Source organism: Scyliorhinus canicula, chromosome 4 (assembly GCF_902713615.1).
Source record: "Scyliorhinus canicula chromosome 4, sScyCan1.1, whole genome shotgun sequence".
Classification (NCBI taxonomy): Eukaryota; Metazoa; Chordata; class Chondrichthyes; order Carcharhiniformes; family Scyliorhinidae; genus Scyliorhinus; species Scyliorhinus canicula.
In genome coordinates this window covers 88,458,090-88,475,654 of record NC_052149.1, presented here as the reverse complement: position 1 = coordinate 88,475,654, position 17,565 = coordinate 88,458,090, and the positions used below count along the sequence as shown (strand labels likewise).

Genomic DNA, 17,565 nt, shown 5'->3' with positions numbered 1-17,565 from the left:
CCTGTGGTAGCGAGTTCCACATTCTCACCACTGAACTAAGAAGTTACTGCAGAATTCTCTCTTGGGTTTATTAGTGACTATTTCATATTTCGAATCATAGAATCCCTACATTGCAGAACAAGGTCATCGAGTCTGCACTGATGGCCCCTAGTTCTGGGCCGGAATTCTCCCCTACCCGGTGGGGCGGGAGGTCCCGGCGTGATGGAGTGGCATGAACCACTCCGGCGTCGGGCCGCCCCAAAGGTGCAGAAGTCTCCGTACCTTTAGGGGCCAAGCCCTCACCTTGAGGGGCTAAGTATTTAGGAGTGGTTGGCGCTCCGCCGGCTGGCATGGACGGCCTTTGGTGCTACGCCAGTCGGGGCTGAAGGGACTTCGCCGGCCGGCGTAAGTCCGCGCATACACTGGAATGTCAGCGGCTGCTGACGTTATCCCTGCGCATGCGCAGGGGAGGAGGTCACTTCCGCCTCTGCCATGGTGAAGACCATGGCGAAGGCGGAAGGAAAAGAGTGCCCCCACGGCACAGGCCTGCCTGCCGATTGGTGGGCCCCGATCAAGGGCCAGGTCACCGTGGGGACACCCCACGGGCCAGATCGCCCCCCCCCCCCCCCCCCCCCCCCCCCCCCCCCCCCCCCCCCCGGAGCCCGCTCGAGCCGCCTGCCCCACCAGTAAGGTAGGTGGTTTGATCCACGCCGGCGGGAGAGGCTTGACAGCAGCGGGACTTCGGGCGGGGGGGCCGACTGGTGCGGAGCAATTCCCGCCCCCTCCGAATCTGTGGTGCCGGAGAATTCGGGACACGGCGGGGGGTCGGAGAATCCCACCCCTGGTCTCCACTGCAAGTGCACATTTTCTGTATCTGTCCAATCAGATCCTTTTATAATCTTAAATATCTCCTGTCTGTTCACCTTCAGCAATGCATTTTTTCTTGTTTATTGTCTCCTCATATAGGGTGTCCTTTGCATTGTTGCATATGTTCTCTATGTAATTACCATTATAATAGTAGTATGGGGGGGCTACACGGTGGTGCAGTGGTTAGCACTGCTGCCTCACAGCACCGAGGTCCCAGGTTCGATCTCTGGGTCACTGTCCTTGTGGAGTTTACACATTCTCCCCGTGTTTGTGTGGGTTTCACCCCCACAACCCAAAGATGTGCAGGGTAGGTGGATTGGCCACACTAAATTGCCCCTTAATTGGAAAAAATGAATTGGGTTCTCTTAAAAAAAATTTTAAATTAATAGTAGTGTAGTGTTTTTATTAGGGTAGGTAAAAGTTTAATGAAAACTTGTAACAATATGCTTTATGAAATAATTTCTTGTGTATTGATTGCACATTTTCCTTCTAATGCATGCCACTCATTATGGCTTAACTGGACAGTGAAATGCACATAGTTTAGCAATGGCCATCACCTTTAAGAAATTTGGTAGAAAAGCAGTTTATTTTGATTATTAATCCTTGGGGAATCATTTTAAGATTGATTCAGGGATTATGCAAACAAAATGTTGCCTGCATCTGCCTACTAGGATGAACTCTTCATTTATTAGTTTCCATATACCATGAATACCTACCTGTACAGCAAGAAAGTGCAGATTACTTTTCCAATTGGGCGGTAATCATTCTGTACTCTGACCTTTTTCATCCTACTTACAGTTTTTGTATGAGGCATATCATTACTCCAATACTTCTCTTGTTTCCATTATCAGCTCCATTCACATTACTTTCGATCGCAAGAGAAAGCCTTTCTCATGTTCTCACCAACTTGTTCCTTCAGTTTTCATCACGTTCTTGTGTTCCATCTCATGTACTGATTTTAGTGCTAATTCCTTCCACTGGATAATAATCTTTATTAGTGTCACAAGTAGGCTTACATTAACACTGCAATGAAATTACTGTGAAAATCCCCTGGTCGCCACACTGTGGCTCCTGTTCAGGTACACTGGGGGAGAATTCATAATGTCCAAATCACTTGTGGGAGGAAACCGGAGCACCTGGAGGAAACCCATGCAGACACGGGGAAAATGTGCAGACTCCGCACAGACAGTGACCCAAGCTGTAAATTGAACCCGAGTCCCTGGTGCTGTTAAGCAGCCGTGCTAGCCACTGTACCACCATGCCACCCAATACAAACAGAGAATCCTGTGAATTCCTTCCCTATTTGGAAGATAAACTGAGATGGTTTTAGTGATTTTCATGTGCTGATAAAATCCAAAAAGTGAACTAGCAACGCCTAAATGATTCCAGAACTGTAGCCTCAGAGTTATTTTGACCGATCCTTTTCTTATGGGCTCTTGGTAAATTTACTGTTACACGAGACTCTGGGACTTTAGTTATAATCTCTGTAGCTGTGGAATATTGAAAGCTAGAAGTTGGCGCTTCCTTTACGATTGGCAGTTGACTTATTACACTTACCGTACAATAAATGGCATGTCCCTTTTATAATATAATTATTGATCTCGTAGTTTTTATTTGCTCTTGTGGGAGGTGGCAGGCAGCTATTTTACATCGAATTTACAGAACAGAAACAGGCCAATGTTTTATGCTCCATATGGGCCTCCTCCCATGCTACTTCATCTAACCCTATTTTCGTAACTTTTTGATGTTTATTTAGCTTCCATTTAAGTCCGTCTAAACTATTCAGCTCAACTACACCATGTGTACTCAACTACTCAATCTTAGGGCAGCACAGTGGCGCAGTGGTAGCACTGCAGTCTCACGGCGCCGAGGTCCCAGGTTCGATCCCTGCTCTGGGTCACTGTCCGTGTGGAGTTTGCACATTCTCCCCGTGTTTGCGTGGGTTTCGCCCCCACAACCCAAAGATGTGCAAGATAGGTGGATTGAACATGCTAAATTTCCCCTTAATTGGAAAAAAAAAGAATTGGGTACTCTAAATTTTAAAAAAGCTACTCAATCTTGCCGTGCTCGTGGTGCAGAGGTTTCTCCTGAATTTCTTTTTTGACTTTTTTTTTTGTGATTCGTATGTTTATGGCCTTCTGACATCTCCATTAGTGGAAGCATCATTTCTACATCTACCGCATCAAAGTCCTATGCAATTTTAAAAATCTTGATTAGGGCTTCCCTTTGCTTAAAAAACTCTCTTCTCTCTCTCTCTCTCTCTCTCTCTCTCTCTCTCTCTCTCTCTCTCTCTCTCTCTCTCTCTCCCCCCCCCCCCCCCCCCCCCAGTTTGTTCAATTTTTCCCAACAGCAGAACAGAGAAGCGATATCTGTACAATGCTATGGTTGAAAATGACAGTTCACTCTGGGGTGTGAGTGATTTTCAAGGACAAATTGATCATGTTGTATTCTTAAGAGGTTGTCATCACAATTTTAAAATGTTGCCATAAAACATCAAAGTAGTCAAACATTTAGGATCTGCTCAAAATCTCTGTGCTACCACATATTCAGGTAAAAGGAGAGTGATAAAGGAAATGGGAGTTTAACAAATTGATGCAGTACATTGGTAGCATTCCATTTGGCCTGATGAGCCTCCCAAGCTATAAATTTGGTTCAGAAAGGTCGGGAGAGCAGCTGCTGTATTGGTGATGGCTATTAATCCTAGAAGACTCCACAACATTTATTACAGTGCATACAATTCAGGCAGTGCACATTGGAGAGCGGTTCAATATGGCACTCCCACACACCATCCAGGATATTCACAACTAAGTTTCAAACCATGAGAGGCGGCACGGTGGCGCAGTGGTTAGCACTGCTGCCTAAGGCACTAAGGACCGGGTTCGATCACAGCCCCGGGCCACTGTCCATGTGGAGTTGCACATTCTCCCTGTGTCTGTGTGGGTCTCAACCCCAACCCAAAGATGAAATGAAATGAAAATTGCTTATTGTCACAAGTAGGCTTCAAATGAAGTTACTGTGAAAAGCCCCTAGTCGCCACATTCTGGCGCCTGTTCGGGAAGGCTGGTACGGGAATTGAACCGTGCTGCTGGCCTGCCTTGGTCTCCTTTCAAAGCCAGCGATTTAGCCCTGTGCTAAACCAGCCCCAGGTTAGGTGGATTGGCTACACTAAATTGCCCCTTAATTGGAAAAAAATAATTGGGTACTCTAAATTTGGTTTTAAAGTTTCAATCCATGCAACCATTCGCCCAGTATGAGATGTTGTTTGTGGCTTCAGGATCACTGCACAAGTTCCTTTTTCTTCCTCTCTTCCTGCTGTGGAAATAGCCTCTTTTGGGATATAGTCCTATGGACAGCTTTACTAGCTGACGTATTATTCACATGGATGACTCAGCAGTGAATGCTGGCAGTCAGTTGAGCACCAGGGACCACGTAGTTGAGCTGAGTCCTTTATTCTCCTTATCTGATGCCCACCAACGTGTACATTCGGCTAGAGGTCAACTGGGCAGCAATGTGAGGGAACATTACTTGCAGTTTCCTGCCGCTAACCCATGATGACTGAGACATTGTAATATTCAGTGTGTTCGTTTTCAGTGAATATAAACCAAATTTCATGTCCCAGAGTTGGGAAGGTAGCTCAAGTACACCTGCTTTAAAGACAAGGATTGCTTATATACCCCCATCACATTATTGATAATTTGGTCTGATAAATTCTTCAAAAGCAGTCTGAGCCACTTGCAAAGTGTGAACCAAGAAAATTTCTTGTGCAAGATGTATAATAAATAACGTGGTTAAGTAGTTTAGTGTAGCCTGGGAGGTTATAAACATTCCTCCTTTCTGTAACACATGTCTTGTTCTGAATATCCCAACCCTGGAATATTAAGTTTGATTCATTTAATGTAATTAAAAAATAAATTTAGAGTTTATTTTTTTCCCCCAATTATGAGGCAATTTAGCGTGGCCAATCCACCTACCATGCACATCTTTGGGTTGTGGGGGTGAAACCCATGCAGACATGGGTGAAAGTGCAAACGCAACGCGGACAATAACCCGGGGGTGGGATCGAACCTGGATCCTCAACACCGTAGGCAGCAGTGCTAACCACTGCGCCACCATGCTGCCTTGGTTCTTTTAATGTATAACAACAATTACAAGAACTGAGATTCTTTTTCCTTAAGTTATCCTGTGCCTCTCATCTACCTACAGGGTGAATTGAATAAATGCCTTTATGACTCATTAGTCTCTGCAGTGATAATTCCTGCAATAGCAATAGTAGACAAAACAGTTACCCTGATAATTGATAACTGAATGGTATCCTTGATAGTTTTAAGCAAAACACAGTAGAAGCTGTAATCCATGGCCTTATGCTCAATTAGTTTGTGTCAATTATAGTGACAGTGAAGATGCTACAATTGACCTGATATCACCTCATTTGAATCAGAAGGAATGGAGTTTAAGTCCACTCCAGAGACCTGAGCAAGAATCTTGGCTGGCACACCAGTGCAGCACTCCCACATTACAGCATTTGATTATTAATAATACTTAAAATGCAAGTGTGAACATCCAAACAAGGAGCAGGAGTTGGCCATTCGGCCCTTTGAGATTTGAACTTTAATTACTCCAGTGTACCCCACTGAACTACAGTGGGAGCACTGAACTGTTCGAAGTGCTGTCTTTCAGTTGAGCCATTAAACCAAGGTCCTGACTGCCCTTTCAGATTGACTTTAAAGATCCCATGACACTATTTCAACATTAGTCCTGACCAATATTTATCCCTCAACCTACATCATTAAAACATAAATCTGGTTATTGCTGCTTGTGGGATTCTGCTGTGTACAAATTGGCTAATGCGTTTCTTGCATTAGGTATTTACAGTATTGTGACAACACTTCAAAAGTTTTCTTTAAAGTACTTTGGAATGTCATTACGTTTTATATAAATGCCAGTATTTCTTGATGCCCATGAATTTGGGAGCAGAGAAATATGAATTTTATCAATCTGTTCATCACTATTTAAAAAGTTCAGTTTACTAATGGGTGGCAGGATTGCAATTGATCTCAAGACCTCATCATTTAAATACTTTTCCAATACTTGTGCCAGCTTATATGTGGCCATTTGAAAAAGTTTTCTAGAGAATTGGGGAGAAAAACTATGCAAAGAAAACCAAGAAATGGACACTTAAAAGTATATTCCCCCCCCCCCCCCATTCATAAAGTAGATCTTAACTTCCTATCAATTTAGATTTTGAGGCAAGCTATTGCAATTCGGTGTGCAAGACTTAACCCAAACCATATTCATAATAGTTGAGCAGAGTTGGAGACTGGCTTCACTAATGTTTGCTAAATTTGATTTTAAATCACTCACTTGATGTTTTCAATTTCAGATTCAATATTCCTCATCATCTCCTGGTACATATGGGGTACGTATTTGTATTTTCAGCATGTTTTGCACAATACAAATGCTTGTGGATGAAGAAATCTTCTAAGGTTGCTGGAGATTATCTGAAATGATTGTGGGAAATCTCAAACTGAAAAGCCTGTCTTTAGTGTTGACCCATTCTCAATAGGATATCACAGAGGGAACATGTTGGGTATCAAGGGAGATGATCAAATTGACACAGCTAGAAACATATGGCGTACTCCCGAATCAAAGAAAAATTATTCCAAAGATGGATTTTCAATTAGCACCTGAATTACTGCACCAAAATGTACCCTGCTACAGATTTTGAATGTTGAACATCTTTTTAGTTCTGAAAAGCTGTTGCAACAAACCATTGCTATTCTTCAGTTAAATTTCACATATGCAATTTACATTTTTATTTTAAAAGTGTTATGATTCCAGTTGGTATAACTGGACAGGAAGACCCCAGAATGGAACACTGGCTCAAAAGTCCGTAACTCTTATATATAAAACATAGAGGAATAGAGTCACAGGACCGCTGATTGTTTTAACAACAAGAAGACATATATTAAACATGAAAACATTGGATTATGATACAATACATCTTTACTCCCCCGAGCTTAACAATTACACAGGATTAGGATTAACACTGGTTGCAAAGTACATTATAATCTACAATGGTCTCATTAACACAAAGTCCCTCTTAAGTTTAAGATGACCCTGGTCAAACACATGCACTCTGCTCTGATTCCAAGTTCGTGTCTGTGGCTTTCTCCTCGGAATCCCCCAGCTGATGATCACATCAGAGTTTCCAAACTCCACTCCACTCCCAAAAACAATCTTTAAGGTCTTTTCTCATAATAGTCATGCTTTCCCTTGCAGTTTGCATTCCAAAATGTAGTCCAGGTTTTACAAATGGCAGTTTTAAAACAGAACTTCCACTCCAATTTTAACAGTGAATCTAGTCCAGGATTTTACACCACCCTCTTTTAGGTTACCTTTGTTTTAACTGCTTTTATGCAAACTTTGAGCTCGAGCCATTGATTTCCACAGTTATTTCAATTCTCAGTCCACAGGCGCTAGTAAAATATCAAACTTGAAAATCACTTGAGATATCTCTCTGGCATCTGTCAGCTCTGTCTTTTCTGAACAGCGCTCTGTTCTAGTGCCTTTAACCTCAGACTTCTAGGAAACTTCTCTTCATTCCTCTAGTTTCCTTAACTAGCTGCTCTTCAGACCTCTGCACTTATTTTCTTAGCCATTACTCCGCTTTTCTCCTAACAAAGCTGAGAGAGAGGTTCCCCATGCCTTCTGCATCTAACCGAGCTGTCAGAGCAGCCTTCTCTCTCTCACTATCTCTCTCCAAACATAAATCAAATTAGCTAAACTAAAATTTAAAAGCTTCTCTACCTTACAGGGCCCCGGTTGTTAAACAATATCCACATGCTTATGCCTTTTATTTATTCTTCCCGCTATATATAGCCCTCTCTAAGCACAATAGAAACACAGTTGGAACTTAACCAACCCACATTCAGACAAACAACTTTGTTCGACGTGAATCTAACTGTAGGATTTACCCTTCCAGGGGCAGAAGCATTAAATTAAAGCAATATAAAATTATGCCTTATTTCTAATGTTTACCAATACAAGTATAAATCCCTTAAAACTACCCATGTTTTCCTAACGCAAGTAATCCCTTTAAATCTTGAATTGATCACAGCAACATTTAATATTTTGCTAATTTGTTGAGCGATTTGTGCAAAATGCTAAAATTGGAATATATTGGCATTGGCTTCCCAGAGGTTGCAATGGTTTAAAACAAAATCCCCATTAAAAAATGGGACCATTAAGGTAAAACAACTGAGCAACCATTTCAACTATATTTTTACTTGTTGATTGAAGTCCATCTATGACTCTGAACTAGAGTTAGTTACAGTCTAGAAGCAGATAATTTTGACCTGATGTTTGGAATGATCCCTGGTTTCATTTGGGCTTTCAAAAACCTCTTTATTTTCAGGAAACTGTTTTCCAGTGTTGAATTGATTATTTAGCAACACACCACGCCCTCAAGAGCAGTACAGCATAACCTAGTGTAGACTAATAATTCAATTGCAAGGCTGATTTGTGTGTTTTGTTCATAGGGGCCCCCTGGTGGTGGAGGTCCTCCAGGGACACCGATAATGCCAAGTCCAGCAGGTACAACTTTACTCATGTCTCTCAATACTGCTGTTAAAATCTTAAACAATTGCTAGTCTTAACTGCTTGTCAAGATCTCATGTGAAAATATGTACAGATACCACATTTTAATCTAACAAGTGTCCTGTCAGTAATTACTTTCTGAAAGATCAAAGCCTTGTCTGCTTTTGCCCCAAGTATTTGTTTTCTCTTCAAACAGTATGTACTGAATACACAATTTTGTTACTGACTAAAAAAAGGGCAGCAGTACGAAATGAACAATTCTCTGTTGATAGGTTCCCCCAAGTGTTGGATTCAACAAATACTCCAAGCTAATGCCCTCAACGATGTCATCAGCACTTACTGAATAGTTTAATTATTTGGTTGATTGTAGAATTGGATAAATGAACTGTTTAATCATCAGCAATGTTCTCTTAAAAGAGCACACTACAATGACACTTTAATTTGATACAATTCAGAAACAAGTTATACAAAATGTTTTGCTTTTATCTGAGCTGCCTGTATAACTTTTATATTGAATAAATTGTTCAGGCGAGTCTCTGAGATGCCATTTAGATTATTTTTAAAATTGTAATATTGGATTCTATTTTGTTAACCAAATTATGGGGTCCAGACTTTTTGGTGTAAAGTGTCTGGCTTTACATAATCTACTTTTTTTGGTTTACTGCACTCAATGTAATACATTTATGAATGCGATTAAAGTAATTCCTCCTTGGATCCAGTATTACTGGTTAATCACTGGTCTGTTGCAATTATATGTTAGGAAAACAGTGGCTTGGAAGACCCCTCATTTGTTGTACCACTAACCCACTTGAACCACCACAGTACCAGAAACAAGGAAGAAAATGACAAGATGTTACACCAAGTTCGATCTATTAATTAGATTTTGATAGAGTTTTACAATTTTTGTTCCCCAAGAATTATGAATTTAAATCCCTCGCTCCTTTTAAACCTGTGTGTGTGGGGGCTGCTGTAAGAAGGTCTGAAAGTGTAAAGGAATGAACGTTGACAATTCACTGTAATTTGGGATGCTTCATTGACTTGAGTTCCTTTCACTGTACTCCATTATGCTGCGGGGCTCAGTAGCAATTAAAAACTGGTTACCACCATCAATCAATTTAAAACCAAAAAAAATGAAATTATGATGTTGAGCGCAGTTCATGATGTATCTCATGATGTATATTTTTAAAAAGTAGTTTTTTTTTTTAAATTTAGATTACCCAATTATTTTTTCTAATTAAGGGGCAATTTAGCGTGGCCAATCCACCTACTCTGCACATTTATGGGTTGTGGGGGTGAAACCCACGCAGACACGGGGGAACCAAAAGTAGTTGAGGTGAATGGTATAGATGCATTTAATGTGAAACTAGATAAAACACACAAGGGCTAGAAGGTTACGTTCATGGATTAGATGAATGGCTAGTTTCTGTGTTATAAATATTATGTCATGAATAAAGTAGCTGAAACAAACTATTCTAACACCAAATGGTTTTAAAGGACACTTGAGACCAAGAAACACTTGACAACTTCCCATGCATGTGCCACATATTTCACCTGTATAAATGGAGGCTCGCGGGCAGCATGGTAGCACAAGTGGTTAGCATGGTTGCCTCACGACGCCGAGGTCCCAGGTTCAATCCCGGCTCTGGGTCACTGACCGCGTGGAGTTTGCACATTCTCCTCGTGTTTGCGTGGGTTTCGCCCCCACAACCCAAAAGATGTGCATGGTAGGTGGATTGGCCACGCTAAATTGCCCCTTAATTGGAAAAAATAATTGGATACTCTAAATTTATTTTTTAAATAAATAAATAAATAAATGCAGGCTTGGTCATGTTGATTTGTTTTTTTTTGTTTTCCTCCAATATAGATTCAACGAATTCCAGTGACAATATGTACACAATGATTAATCCAGTGCCGCCCGGAGGAAGCCGATCAAATGTAAGTTTAGATTCTACAAGAAAGAAAACAAATGCCACGGGGAAAAGCTTGATTCCTCACATCTCTGGTCACAATGGAAATAAAATGTTTCCTTTATGCTACATGAAGCACAAAATTGGCATTTAGGATTAAAACAATTCAATTAATTGGAAAGATCAAAAAATGAAATAGGCAATTCTGGACTTAGACAGCATCTGGAAGGAAGGTTAAATGTTTTTGGTGCTGTATCATTGTTGGAAATAACAATTGTGTTGAGGATTTTTGTTGTCTCATCACCAGAGAGTCTTGGATGGCCAGAATATTTGCCATTTGTCACTGAACTGCATCAGCCATGTAAAAACTCTATAAGTTTAATTTTTTCTTTCAGTTCCCGCTGGGGCCTGGCTCCGAAGGACCAATGGGTGGAATGGGAGGAATTGAGCCACATCACATGAATGGATCATTAGGTAAGTTGCCTTCCTACCAGACATGATGATGAAAGGAAGCCAGTGGAATCAGTGTTAAAACGTAAGCCTGTCCAAGGATATAAACTCAATGTAAGTAGGCGGGCTTCTGAGTTCTTGAGTAAGAAGGAGGTCCTGGAATCAGTAAGGAAATGAATGTCAATTTATTTATCTGGAAGAGTGAAGTATAATTATTTTTTCAAAAATAAATTTAGACTACCCAATTCTTTTGTGACAGTGCACAGTGACCCGGGGCCGGGATCGAACCCAGAACCTTGGCATTGTGAGGCAGCAGTACTAACCACTGCGCCACCATGCTGCCCTAGTAAAGTGTAATTATTGTGTATTTTATCGCGTCGTGTGTAATGTTGCAAACAATTGTGGAATTTTCAGCAATATTTTTCCAATATAGTCTTGTATTGTCCGACATGTATGGTAATTTGTAGAAGAAAAGCATATTTTAAACTAAATGTTACATTTTGTTATTCTCCTCAGGATCAGGAGATATGGACGGGATCCCTAAGGTACAAATTTGGCTTTAATATTTAGTTTAATCCAAAGTGTATTACTGAATATATCTTTCATCTTTTTAAAAAAAAAATTCAGAGTACCCAATTATTTTTTTTCCAATTAAGGGGCAATTTAGCATGGTCAATCCACCTACCCTGCACATCTTTTGGGTTGTGGGTGAGAGACCCACGCAGACACTGGGAGAATGTGCAAACTCCACATGAACAGTGAATATATCTTTCTAACAGAAACTCCTAGATGTGTGCTTTTTAATCTCAACTGGAATTGGTGAGGAATGGAGAAAGGGTAGGAGGACGAAAATATTATTTCTTCAAGTAAATACTGCACATTGTAGAAAAACGCAAAAGCAGAAATTTGGTTCTTGGGTACACTAATTTAATCTCCCACAGATGTATAACGTTCAGTGCAACAAACTCATTCAGGAGCACTGGTGACAGCGTTCCCTTATTTTTAATTTTACCAATTGAGGGGCAATTTAGCGTGGCCAATCCAACTACCCTGCACATCTTTTTGGGCTATGGGGTGAGGCGCACTCAGACAGGGGGAGAATGTGCAAACTCCACGCGCACAGTAACCCGGGGCAGGATGGAACCCGGGTCTTCAGTGCCGTGAGGCAGCAGTGCTAACCACTGTGCCATCATGCCGTTCCCAGTGTTTCCTTCGTTCCCAGTGTTTCCTTTATATAGATAATGCACATGAAGCAAGTTGAAATTTACAATTTGCTTTGTGTCATCTAAAGGGGATTAACTTGCCAATTGCATTAACATTCATTCATTTTTTTGGATCTTGCCTACACTTTGCAACTGGCTATACACCATCTAGTTTTCTTTAAATGTGCAAGCACCTTAATCTCCCAAAGGACCCTATGTTGATTCACTTCCTTTCTCCTGGCCACATGCTGGCCTTGTAACATGTGTAATCTGAGTCAGAGCAGACTTTAGGTGTATACAGTCGGCATAAATTTTCTGGACAACAGCCAGGGCAAAAGAGATGGTGAGAAATATGAGAGAGGTCTTGATTACACGGAGGTGTGGTAGCGATTAAATGACGTGGGTAATAATGCTGTGACAAAAGGAGGCAAGAATGAGAGGAATTAGGGAAATAAAGGATGCACTGAAGACCCCTGAGGATATGTGAATGATTACAGCAGAATAGAAAGGTGAGGGAAGTGTGCAAAATCTGGAAAAGTGGAGAAAGCTACTGTAGCCCAGGAATTTGTTGGAAGAAAAGAAAAAGGCAGAAAGGTATCGAGGGTGATTATCCCAATCAATCAGCAAACCACCACCTCGATTCTTGGAAACAGTGGTGATCTATTCCTACATTGTCAACAGCTATTGTCTGAGAGTAAGTGGGAGTTGGGAACAAGGTGTTAGGTGATTGGGAGCAGTGTCATGGCCAGAAGAATGTGACATGCGTAATAGAAAGGTGAGCTTCCACTGAACTCCTTTGGAACCATGCAATTTACCAAGGGTTGAGAGATTGGAATGGGACTGAGATTTTAAACAATACATTTTTAAATAAATACATTTATGATTTTATAAAAACAATTACAAATGTGAACAAAATTCAGTAACTAACAACCCCCCCAACAACACACAGTTTCCCCCGTCCCTCCTCCTCCACCTGCTGATCACGCCTAAACTTTCTTCCCCACCCCCTTATAGTATCTGCTAACAGTTTAATTTTCTCCGAAGAAGACGATAAACGGCTGCCACCTCCGGACGAACCCTAACGTTGACCCTCTCAGGGCGAACTTTATTTTCTCAAGCCTGAGAAACCCGGCCATGTCGCTAACCCGTACCCCCGATTTCGGGGCTCAGAGTACCTCTGCGCCAATGAGATCCGTGTCCGGGCTACCAGGGAGGCAAAGGCAAAACCGTCAGCCTCTCTCGCCCCCTGGACTCCTGGGTCTTCCGACACTCCAAAAATCGGCACTTCTGCACTCGGTGCCACCCTTGTTTTTAGTACCGTAGACATGATATCTGCAAATCCCTGCCAGAATACCCTCAGCTTTGGGCATGCCCAAAACATGTGGACATGATTTGTGGGCCTTCCTGCACTCCACTCACATCTGTCCGCCACCTCTTCAAAAAAGTCACATGTGCCCAGTGGACCACCTTGAATTGTATCAGGCTGAGCCTGGCACATGAGGAGGACGTGTTGACTCTACTCAAAGCATCCTCCCACAGACCTGCCTCTAGTTCCTTATCCAACTCATCTTCCTACTTGCGCTTTACCTCCCTTATCTGGGTTCCTTCCCACTCCATGAACTTTTTATAAATTTACAAGACCTTCCCCTCCCCCACTCCCAGTTTTGAAACTACCTTATTCTGTATCCCCTGGGGCAGTAGAAGCGGAAAGGTTGAAACCTGCCTCCGTGCAAATTCCCTCACCTGCAGATATCGAAACCCATTCCCACCTGGTAGTTCAAACTCATCCTCCAAATATGGAACGCTCGCATCGACAAACAAATCCCCCAGCCTCTCAATTCCCACTCTCTGCCACCTCGGAAACTCTCCATCCAGCCTCCCCAACACAAACTGGTGGTTCCCACAAATTGAAGCCCACACCAACGCTTCCTCCCATATGCTTCCGCCACTGCCCCCATACACTCAGCGCTGCCACCACCACCGGGCTTGTTGAGTACAGAGCCGGCAATAACAGCAGAGGTGCCGTTACCAGTGCCCCTACATGATGCCGCCTCCGCCCGCTCCCATACCGACACCTCCCCCACTGCCCACTTCCTAATCATAGCTATATTTGCCGCCCAATAATAGTTCCTAAAATTTGGTCGGGCCAACCCACCCCCCTTCAGCTCCGGTCCAACCCCGCCTTCCGTACTCGCGGGGTTTTACCTGCCCATACAAACCCAGAGATCGCCGCACTGACCCTCTTTAAAAAAAGCTTTTGAGATAAAAATAGGGAGACACTGGAAAATAAACAAAACTCTCAATAGAACCGTCATCTTTACAGTCTGTACCCTCCCCGCCAGTGACAATGGGAGCATATCCCACCTCCGGAAGTCCTCCTTCATTTGTTCAACCAACCGGCCAGGTTTAATTTATGTAGCTGCTCCCATCCCCACGCCACCTGAATTCCCATATATCAAAAACTCCCTCCCACCACTTTAAACAGCATCTCCCCCAATCTCCTCTCCTGCCCACTCGCCTGGATCACAAAGACCTCACCCTCACTCTTGCCCATATTCAATTTATATACCAAAAACCGGCCAAATTCCCCGAGGATCCGCATAATCTCTCCAATCCTCCCCCAGCGGGTCAGAAATATAACCAGACCCTGTGCTCCACCCCGCCCCCACCCCGGCAGACAAATCCCTGCCAGTCCTTTGGTACTCTCAGCGCCATTGCCAGCGGCTCTATAGCCAGGACAAACAACAGTGGGGAGAGTGGACATCCCTGCCTCATCCCCCAGTGCAGCCTAAAATAATCCGAGCTCGCTCAGTTTTCCGCACACTTACCACCATTGACTGGTACAGCAACCAGACCCAGTCTACAAAGCCCTGCCCAAACCTGAATAGCCCCAGGACCTCCCACAGATAATCACCTGGTCGAAGGCCTTCTCCGCATCCATAATGACCACTATCTCCACCTCCCAACCCTCGGAGGGCATCATGATAACATTCAAGAGCCTTCTAACGTTAACCGTTAACTGTTCCTTTTTACAAATCCCATCTGGTCCTCCTCTATCACCCCGGGACACAATCCTCTATTCTCTAGGCCAGGGGTGGGCAAACTACGGCCCGCGGGCCGCATGCGGCCCGCCAGAGGTCTTTATGCGGCCCACCAAGATCAAGTCATTAAAAAAAAATTTTTTTTTTTTTTTTTTTTTTTTAAATTTTTTTTTTTTTAATTTTAAGGTTAATGGGGGGGGGGCAGTTGGGTTACTGGTATAGGGTGGATACGTTGACTTGAGTAGGGTGATCATTGCTCGGCACAACATGTGTTTCATGTGAAGTTTCTACTTTAAAATATTAATTAGTAAAAATTAATTGCTTTTTTTCTTTAAAAACCTTTTATTTTGGCTATTTTAAATATTAATTATTTTACTTAATATACTATGCGGCCCTTTAAAACTGTGAATTTCTGAATGTGGCCCTTGCACGGAAAAGTTTGCCCACCCCTGCTCTAGGCCAAAATCTTGGCCAGCAATTTGGCGTCTACATTCAAAAGGGAGATTGACCTGTATGGCCTGCATTGTTCAGCATCCTTCTCCTGCTTCAAAATCCGAGAAATCGAAGCCTGTGGCATTGTTGGTGCAAGCACACCTCGCTCCCTAGCCTCATTAAACGCCCTTACCAGCCATGGCTCCAGCACCCCAGAAAACTTCTTGTAGAATTCCACTGGGTACCTGTCTGGCCCTGGGGCCTTGCCCGACTGCATAGCCTCCAATCCTTCCACTACTTCAAAGAGCCCGACCGGGGCTCCCAAGCCCTCCACCAACTCTTCCTCCATCCTCAGAAACTCCAATCCTTCCAAAAACCGCCTCATCCCCTCCACCCGAACTGGAGGTTTCGACTCGTACAGCCTACTAGAAAATTTCCTGAACACCCGGTTCACCCCCGCCGGGTCCAAGATGGTGTTTCCCCCTCTATCCTTCACTCTTCCTATCTCCCTCACTGCCTCCCATTTCCTAAGCTGGTGTGCTAACATCCTGCTGGCCTTCTCCCCATATTCATACACCGCCCCTCTTGCCTTTTTCAACTGCCCCACCACCTTCCCTGTAGATAGCAGACCAGATCAAACTCCATCTGTAGCTTAGCCGCTCCTTCAACAGCCCCGACTGCGGAGCATCTGAGAACCTTCTGTCTACCTGAAGAATCTTCCTAACCAATCTATCCATCTCCACCCGCTCCATCTTCTCCCTATTCGCCCGTATCAAAATAAACTACCCCCTCACCATTGCCTTCAACACCTCCCAAACGGTTGCTGCCGAAACCTCCCCTATGCCATTTATCTCCTCATAATTCTGGATGGCCTCTCTCACCCGCTCACACACCTCCTCCTTTGCTAATAATCATAGAACATTACAGCGCAGTACAGGCCCTTCGGCCCGCGATGTTGCGCCGACCTGTGAAACCACTCTAAAGCCCATCTACACTATTCCCTTGTCATCCATATGTTTATCCAATGACCATTTAAATGCCCTCAATGTTGGCGAGTCCACTACTCTTGCAGGCAGGGCATTCCAAGCCCTTACTACTCTCTGAGTAAAGAACCTACCTCTGACATCTGTCCTATATCTATCTCCCCTCAATTTAAAGCTATGTCCCCTCGCGCTAGCCATCATCATCCGAGGAAAAAGGCTCTCACTGTCCACCCTATCCAATCCTCTGATCATCTTGTATGCCTCAATTAAGTCACCTCTTAACCTCTCTAATGAAAACAGCCTCAAGTCCCTCAACCTTTCCTCATAAGATCTTCCCTCTGTACCAGGCAACATCCTGGTCCAACATCTAATCGCCAGTGGGGGCACTGGCTTATGTAAAGATGAGACGTGATGGTTCAGTTAGGGCGCTTGAGAGTTACAAGTTAGCTAGGAAGGCTCTAAAGAGAGAGCTAAGAAGAGCCAGGCGAGGACATGAGAAGTCTTTGGCAGGTAGGATCAAGGATAACCCTAAAGCTTTCTATAGATATGTCAGAAATAAAAGAATGACTAAGGTAAGAGTAGGGCCAGTCAAGGACAGTAGTGGGAAGTTGTGCGTGGAGTCCGAGGAGATAGGAGAGGTGCTAAATGAGTATTTTTTGTCTGTATTCACACAGGAAAAAGACAAAGTTGTCGAGGAGAATACTGAGATACAGGCTACTAGACTAGAAGGGCTTGAGGTTCATAAGGAGGAGGTGTTAGCGATTCTGGAAAGTGTGAAAATAGATAAGTCCCCTGGGCCGGATGGGGTTTATCCTAGGATTCTCTAGGAAGCTAGGGAGGAGATTGCTGAGCCTTTGGCTTTGATCTTTAAGTCATCTTTGTCTACAGGAATAGTGCCAGAAGACTGGAGGATAGCAAATGTTGTCCCCTTGTTCAAGAAGGGGAGTAGAGATAACCCCGGTGACTATAGACCAGTGAGCCTTACTTTTGTTGTGGAAAAGTCTTGGAAAGGTTTATAAGAGATAGGATGTATAATCATCTGGCAAGGAATAATTTGATTAGAGATAGTCAACATGGTTTTGTGAAGGGTAGGTCGTGCCTCACAAAC

General features: G+C 43.2%; 1 protein-coding gene across 8 annotated transcripts in view; it reads left to right on the top strand.

Annotated features, from left to right (window-relative positions):
• ssbp3a (single stranded DNA binding protein 3a) overlaps nt 1–17,565 on the top strand; it is a 273,293-nt gene that overhangs the window by 246,856 nt on the left and 8,872 nt on the right. For all 8 annotated transcript variants that reach the window (XM_038794726.1, XM_038794729.1, XM_038794725.1 and 5 more), the window contains 5 exons: nt 6,227–6,262; nt 8,385–8,439; nt 10,307–10,377; nt 10,745–10,823; nt 11,316–11,344. In XM_038794726.1, the coding sequence (XP_038650654.1) occupies nt 6,227–6,262; nt 8,385–8,439; nt 10,307–10,377; nt 10,745–10,823; nt 11,316–11,344 (270 nt within the window). The remainder of the gene's footprint in view (nt 1–6,226; nt 6,263–8,384; nt 8,440–10,306; nt 10,378–10,744; nt 10,824–11,315; nt 11,345–17,565) is intronic.